Below are 7,273 nucleotides of genomic sequence, written 5' to 3' on the forward strand. Positions count from 1 at the left end.
GAATTTTAAAGTCAAATTCCTCATAGGAGACCAGTTTTATGGTCAAGCAGACTGATAATCCACCAACGTAGAGGTAGGTAGAATTCAACCATATGATACAGAGAATCGTTTATTCATTTAGATAGAAATTTGTTGACAATGTTGGACCATCCTCTTTTGGGGTACAAGAAGGATATGAAATTCGAGTTGTTGGAATCTCCCTCAGTATTTTTTGACCGCTAAAGCTTCTGACCTACATTCATTCCACTCAGCAAAATGGATTTTCCATTATTAAAATATTAATGACTCTTTTTAGTTTTCGTATCACTCTTGTGAAGCAATACTTCTTCTTCTTCTTTTTTTTTTTTTTATGCATACGAATAACCTCCAGGATAACCTCTCGACTCTGGAATCTCTCAGCGATTGACACTTTGTCTCATTTCCCTCTTTCCCCTTTTGGTCGAGAAGGTTTTCTCAATCCCTTGATGCTAAGTCTCAGCTCATTCTAGGGTTTTTCTCAATCCCTTGATGCTGAGTCTCAGCTCATTCCAAGATCTCTGTCCCACGTTGCCAGGAAGGTCCACACTCCTGGGAGTCATGTCCCATGTAGAGATGGGTAGAGTGGTGAGACTGCTCGTTGTGTTGGCTGGAGAGAGAGGCCACATCTGAGCAACAAAAGAGGCTCTCTTGGGGGTGACTCTTAGGCCTAAATTTTAAGTGGACTTGACCTATCCTTTGTGAGGTTAAGTTTCATATGAACAAACCCCAAGTCTGGGGGCTCAGCCTATAGCTTTGGTTGTCCACACTGCTTGTGAGAATATCAAGAATTCAACTTGGGGAAGTTGAATTTCTCCCCGTTCTCACCATTCCCCGAAGGGGGGCTTTGCAAATACTTTTCCACTCACTGATCAAATCACTCTGGGATTCATCGGGGGATCACTCTGGACAAACCAGCAAAATCTCATGTCCTACCTGAGATTCCAAGAACTTACGGCGTTCAAACTATCTACATAAGTCATATTAGGAAATGCTCTAGTCAAAATATAAATTTTGTAACAAATAAACATTTTTTGCTTTAGTCTCACACATAAGGTGACATTTTAACATACTAATTACCATCTATTTTCAGCACCCTGTAATAATGACATTCCTTTGTTCTTCCTCATGCAAAAACACTTTTAAAATTGTACATTGTGAAGCAATACTTGATACTTGGTTATTTGCTGCCTATTGGCAACTCTGACTATTTCTTACTCCTGAGTAATGTGTCCACTATAAGACTGCCTTGGAGTGGATGATCCTCTTTAGAACAGTTTTTTCTTCTCTTCTACATTGCTTATCATAGGACTAAGCACTTGGAAGATACTGAAAAAAACTCCTGTTTAACTTACAAGCATCTTAACTTTTCAAATCTCTATGGGTTTTGAATGACTTCCGAATGCAATCTATTATTCAAGGTTCAGAAAATATTTTAATCATTTGCATTCAATGAGATGGAGGAGAGGCAGGAACGCCTCAATACCTAGGGAAGATTCAGCACAAAGCTGAAATGACTTGATAGCCCTTGTGTGTTGTGCCAGCCTAGATCGAAAGGCTGAAATCCCAGGCAATCTTCAGAGCTAATCTGGGTTCTCTTGACCATAAGTGGTATAAATCCTTAAGAGTTCATTTCTTAGACCAAACACTCCAAACAGGTTTGTCTCCTGGGACCTTGGATCAGGCCTTTCTCCACGCGTGTAAACAATCTGAAAAGAAAAGGAAATCACATGTAGTCCTGGGCATTTACCTTCTCGTGTGGCTTCTCCACTAGCTAGAGAGAGAGATACTTGAAGGCTTTGGACCTCTTTCGTCTGACTCTCCTTATTTAAAGATCATTTTTAGAGAACGTTCCATCTATTTTAGTTAGCCAAAGGGAGGCATCAGGCCTGACAACAACTTTCCCTTAAAAAAAAAAAAAAAGCTAAAATTTGAATACAGACACTGAATTCGAACCAGCATTACCACCATGTAATTCCCTGGGCATTAAAGATTTTGTGGCTGGACACGTCCATACAATGACGAGAGGGTCTCGAGTCACCACGCCCCCTCCCCGACCCCGACACAAGAAAAGAGTTCTAGTGTGAAACCTTCAAGCCTTCGGGACCCCCGGTGTCCCCTTACAGCCACTTTCTGCGGGAGACTGCCGCTCTATGATTTCGGGAAGGACAGGCACAGGCCCTCCAGCCACTTGGAAGGCGAAGGGTAACGGAGCACCTGGGCAAGGTACGGCCCACTCGGGGACAGCCTGGGGCCGCCGTTGAACCTCGGGGAGCAGGAGCCGGCGTCCACTCGGACCAGAAGGGAGAGGCAATACGATCCTGGGCCGGCCAGGTGAGGAAAGGAACACCCGCCCGCCTCACCTCGGAAGGGGCGGAGCGCGGCGCGGCTCCCAGAGCCGGCGGGGGGTGGAGCCGGCGGGGATCACCTGGGCCAGGGCGGAACTGAGGGGCTCCGGTTACTGCCCGCGGAGCCCGGCCTCAGGACTCACCTGCGCGGGGGGCGGGGGCGGGGCCGGAGCCAGGACTCACCTGAGCCGACCCGAAACCCGAGCCGGGAGCAGCCCCCCCGCCCCCGGGTCCCCGGGCGCCGACCGGGAGGTGCCCCGCGGCGGCGGCCACCCCCGTGACCCTCCGTGGTCCCGCCGCCATGACCTGGAGCGCCACCGCCCGCGGCGCCCACCAGCCGGACAACACGGCGTTCACGCAGCAGCGGCTCCCCGCCTGGCAGCCGCTGCTGTCGGCCGGCATCGCGCTGCCCCTCTTCTTCTGCGCCGGCCTGGCCTGCATCGGGCTGGGGCTGGGCCTCTACTACACCTCCCACGGCCTCAAGGAGCTCGAGCACGACTACACCGGCGGCCCGGGCTCCGGCAACTGCTCGGCGTGCGCCGAGGCCGCCCAGGGCCGGGCGCCGCCGCCCCGCTGCTCGTGCGCCTGGCACTTCGCGCTGCCCGAGCGCTTCCGGGGCCCCGTGTTCCTCTACTACGCGCTCGCCCACTTCTACCAGAACAACCGGCGCTACGGCGTGTCCCGCGACGACGCGCAGCTGAGCGGGCTGCCGAGCGCGCTGCGCCACCCGGCCAACGAGTGCTCCCCGTACCAGCGCTCGGCCGCCGGCCTGCCCGTCGCGCCCTGCGGCGCCATCGCCAACAGCCTCTTCAACGACTCCTTCTCGCTGTGGCACCAGCGGCGGCCCGGCGGCCCTTACGTCGAGGTGCCGCTCGACCGCACGGGCATCGCCTGGTGGTCCGACTACCACGTCAAGTTCCGCAACCCGCCGCCCGTGAACGGCAGCCTGGCGCTGGCCTTCCGGGGCACCGCGCCGCCGCCCAACTGGCCGCGGCCCGTCTACGAGCTCAGCGCCGACCCCAACGACACCGGCTTCGTCAACCAGGACCTGGTGGTGTGGATGCGCACGGCCGCGCTGCCCACCTTCCGCAAGCTGTACGCGCGCGTGCGCCGCGGCGACTACGCGGCCGGCCTGCCCCGCGGCGCCTACCGCCTGGACATCGCCTACAACTTCCCGGTGCGCGCCTTCGGCGGCCGCAAGCTCGTCATCCTCAGCAGCGTCTCGTGGATGGGCGGCAAGAACCCGTTCCTGGGCATCGCCTACCTGGCCGTCGGCTCCCTCTGCGTGCTCACGGGCTTCGTCATGCTGCTGGTGTACATTCGGCACCAGGAGCCCGACGGCCGGGACCAAGACTGACCCCCGGACGCCGGGGGCCGCGCCTGCCCTGCGCCCAAGCCCTCGCGGCCAGCGCCTTGGGGCCGCGTCGCCCCCCTCCGTCCCCCGGTCCCAGCCGCGCCCCGCTTGTCCTCTGGTGGGTGAGGCAGGGAGAGGCACCCCACCGAGCCGGAGGGCCCCAGACCCTCTGGCTGGGTGGTTTGCACCCCAGAGTGGCACCTCCTTTGAAATCCCCCCCAGCTCCTTCATGGCCCAAGAGTTGATAAGAGTTCTTTGTCTGCCACATTTGAGGGCAGAAGGGACAGGAGAGGTTCAGCCCACCCTTCATCAGATGTAGAAAGGGAGAAGTTAAAAGGTTAAATAACCCATTCGACGGCAAGTGGTGTTGGCTTCAGGGCGGGCCACGGTGGCTCAGCGGGCAGAGCTCTCGTCTGCCATGCTGGAGTCCGGGGCTCGAATCCTGCTGCCCGCCCATACCAAAACAGAAGAGAAAAATGGTATTGGCCGCAGACCCTGAGCCTAGAACGGTTGCCACACAGTTGAGATGTAGTTTGTAAGGTCCTATCCCAGTGACTGCCACACACAGCTTAAGGGTGGTCCCCTGAAGCTGCATTTTCACACATTCCTCTGGAGGTGCCTGTTTCCTCGAGCTTGGAACTCGCCGCCCTGAACCAGGGAGGAAGTAGAGGACTTAGACTTACCGAACAGCCTGAAGCTGTTAAAGGAGTCATCTGAGTTTTCCAGGCAGTAGTTCCCAAGGGCTGCAGCAACCACAATTTGGCAGGTTTGGTTTAGTACACTCTCTTGCACAGAGGGAGCCTCAATGATTTGTGGAGTGAATGAAAAAATATTGCTATCACTCGTAAATGACTTGGCATACAGATTTGCAGGACAATGCTGATGTTAATTTCACTTATTATTTGAGTGTTAAAAAAAGAAAAAGAATAAAACACTTTACCAGGTTGTGTGTAGAGACTTGAAAATTCATGATCAGTTTGTACAAGTTAGGGGGAATATTTAGCCCTAGAATATGACTTCCCTACAGTCGTATCTGTGACTCCTGGCTGGGTCCTCTTTATCATCTCATTTGTTAAATACTTGGCGAGAAGAGCCTCCAATCATACCTTTTCCTTGGATCTGAGAAAAAGCTTCCTTTTAATGTGTTCTCAAAGGAATCATGTTTCCAGTAATCATGTTTGAATGAATGCTAAAGAATATGGTTTTATGTATAAACTGGAGTCTTAAGAATTATTTGGGACTTTGAGATCATTTTAAGTCTGATTACTGTATATGGATAAAGTTATTCTTAAGAGCAACTGAGTACTTTTTTAAAGCCTTCCTTGGATAACAAAATAACTCCAAAAGAACTAAAAGCAAAAGACCCTAATGATATCATCTTAACCAATCTCTTTCTTGAAAGCAGACAGCACTTAGTATTTTCTCAGACAGAATACTCTCTGTTAAAGCTATTTTTCAATTCCTGATGGTTTCGCTCAGACCTTGAAGGCAGTGCAAGATCTTGAACTATTTTTAGTGTCAAGGAAATATTGAATTGTATTGAAAAGTTTTCATTGATTTTATTTTACTTATTATAGTTCTTTGAAATTTAATAATTAATCTATGCACAGCATGTTTACTGACATCTGACTCGAATCTTCTGCGACAGTTGTAACTTAAGAAATTCTGTCCCCTTTTATATACAAATTCTTCCAAATTTTATAGTTACAATGGGTTGGTCTCCCAACTTTTAAACATGACACAGTTGTACTGGTAGGTGTGGATTATGATTTTAAACTATCGCCATTATATGTACATAGAGTAATTTTTATTTATTATGGATATTTGATTGAGCAGCCTAGCTCAGCCTTCCTCTATACTGGATAAGAGAATTTACTACATTTTTTTTTGTACTGTGTACTTTAACGATGATTTCTAGAATATTCACTTCATTGCTATAAACTTTTAAATAAGATCATGAAATCTAAGGCATCTGATTCAATTATTGAAAATGGTTCCAGCTCCCTTTCTCTTGGGTGTTGAAAGAGAATAAAGGTTCTGTTTGTCTTAGTCTTGCTGTTGTGTTTGCTTAATTCTTTTGAACTATGATCTTAAAGGCACATGCAGTATCAACCACTTTGCTCATTTGTTCTTAGCAGATTAATATTGCATCAGGAAAATCATCTTTCAGGAGAAGGCTTCCTTAAAGTGAACTCAATTTGTCATTATTATCTTTGTGGAACAGAATTTGAACTTCTGTCAGCAACATGTTATATGAATTAGATGGTTCTCAATGTTTGAATTTGGTAAAATGTAGTTGATTTTTAAAATTGTCGCATTTAAAATTATTGAAGGTGATTGCAGCAATCCTCTCCATTTCTGCATTTTATTCAAATTTTGAATTACAATAATCCAATTATATGTCAGATATTTTGGACAACAAAGTAGTAGAAACCTTAAAAACAAAACTGTGAAACATTACCTCATGATGTTGGCAGAATTTGTCTCATCTCGGGGTTCTAGTTGGACTTGAATTCTCATGTTATCCACTGCATGTGCCTTAGCTGGCAGTGAGGAAAAAAAAGAGGGTGAACCTCAACAACACGACTGGAAATGTGCTTTCACTTACCTTGGAAAATAAAACCAAAAGAGAGAATAAAGAGGCCAGTGGGTGTTCCTGAAACAGATCGATTTAGCAAGAGGTATCTCCCCAATCACTTCAACTAAACAAACAATTAGCTGGCTTTGCAATTATTAAAAATCAGAGACAGAATAATAGCCTGGAATTTCCATAAGTGGCAAAATGCACAGGCACAACCTTTTCTGTCTCATCTTTAGTCGGTTGCCCTCTTCTACGTCACTGGAAATCTTCACAACCCCGAATAAGTTCTCAGAGAGAGTTGTTGATAGAGCTGCAATTTAATCAATCAACTCCTTATTTTCCCTTGGAAATAAATCATCAGTTACTGTAATAATAGTACGTTCCCTCTGCCATTGTTTTTATTGTACATTTATTTGCATCCCCGATTTTATTAATATCTGCGGCATTAATAAAAAGTAATAAATTAATAAACATCAACAGCAGGTTGATTTTTAGTTGGCAAATTAAAATTTTTTAAGTCTCAAAAATGTTTCTCTTAATTCTCCTTCAAAAAAACAAAACAAAACAAAAAAGACCGGTGTTTAAAACATCATTAAGAAGGCCATAGTAAAACTGGCTGCAACACATTAAGGTCCCCAAGACATCTTACATGAGAATAGCGCTTTGTGGACAGGATTTGAAAAAATTCCTCACAGCGTTGTCTTTGTGTGTCCAGGCGTTCCCTCATTTTTGCACCCCTGACAAGACTATTGATATATATTCTGACCAAAACACAATGCTTCCCCACTGGTTTGCCGCTTATAGTATGACTTCGACCACCAGCATTCGCATGTGAATGGGGCCCCTGCAGCACGCTACCGTTCCTTCACTCAATGTCCTTTGCTGTCCAGCTCAGGTAAGGCAGAGAAGACTCCCGGAGTGATGAGACCCAACGTAGATTGGGTGCAGAAAGTCAAGAGAGGAGGAATTAAAGAG

The 7,273-nt window shown here is 47.8% G+C and overlaps 1 protein-coding gene across 1 annotated transcript; it reads left to right on the forward strand.

Annotated features, from left to right (window-relative positions):
- The first annotated feature begins 2,428 nt into the window (after window positions 1–2,428).
- TMEM30B (transmembrane protein 30B) lies at window positions 2,429–5,491 on the forward strand. The gene has a single exon (XM_077122444.1). It carries the CDS (start codon window positions 2,665–2,667, stop codon window positions 3,718–3,720), a length of 1,056 nt encoding a protein of 351 aa, XP_076978559.1. The 5' UTR covers window positions 2,429–2,664; the 3' UTR covers window positions 3,721–5,491.
- Window positions 5,492–7,273: the final 1,782 nt, after the last annotated feature.

Source organism: Tamandua tetradactyla, chromosome 12 (assembly GCF_023851605.1).
Source record: "Tamandua tetradactyla isolate mTamTet1 chromosome 12, mTamTet1.pri, whole genome shotgun sequence".
Lineage (NCBI taxonomy): Eukaryota > Metazoa > Chordata > Mammalia > Pilosa > Myrmecophagidae > Tamandua > Tamandua tetradactyla.

Coding starts and splice junctions, on each gene's coding strand:
- TMEM30B (XM_077122444.1), top strand. CDS start 2,665: ATGACCTGGAGCGCCACCGCCCGCGGCGCCCACCAGCCGGACAACACG.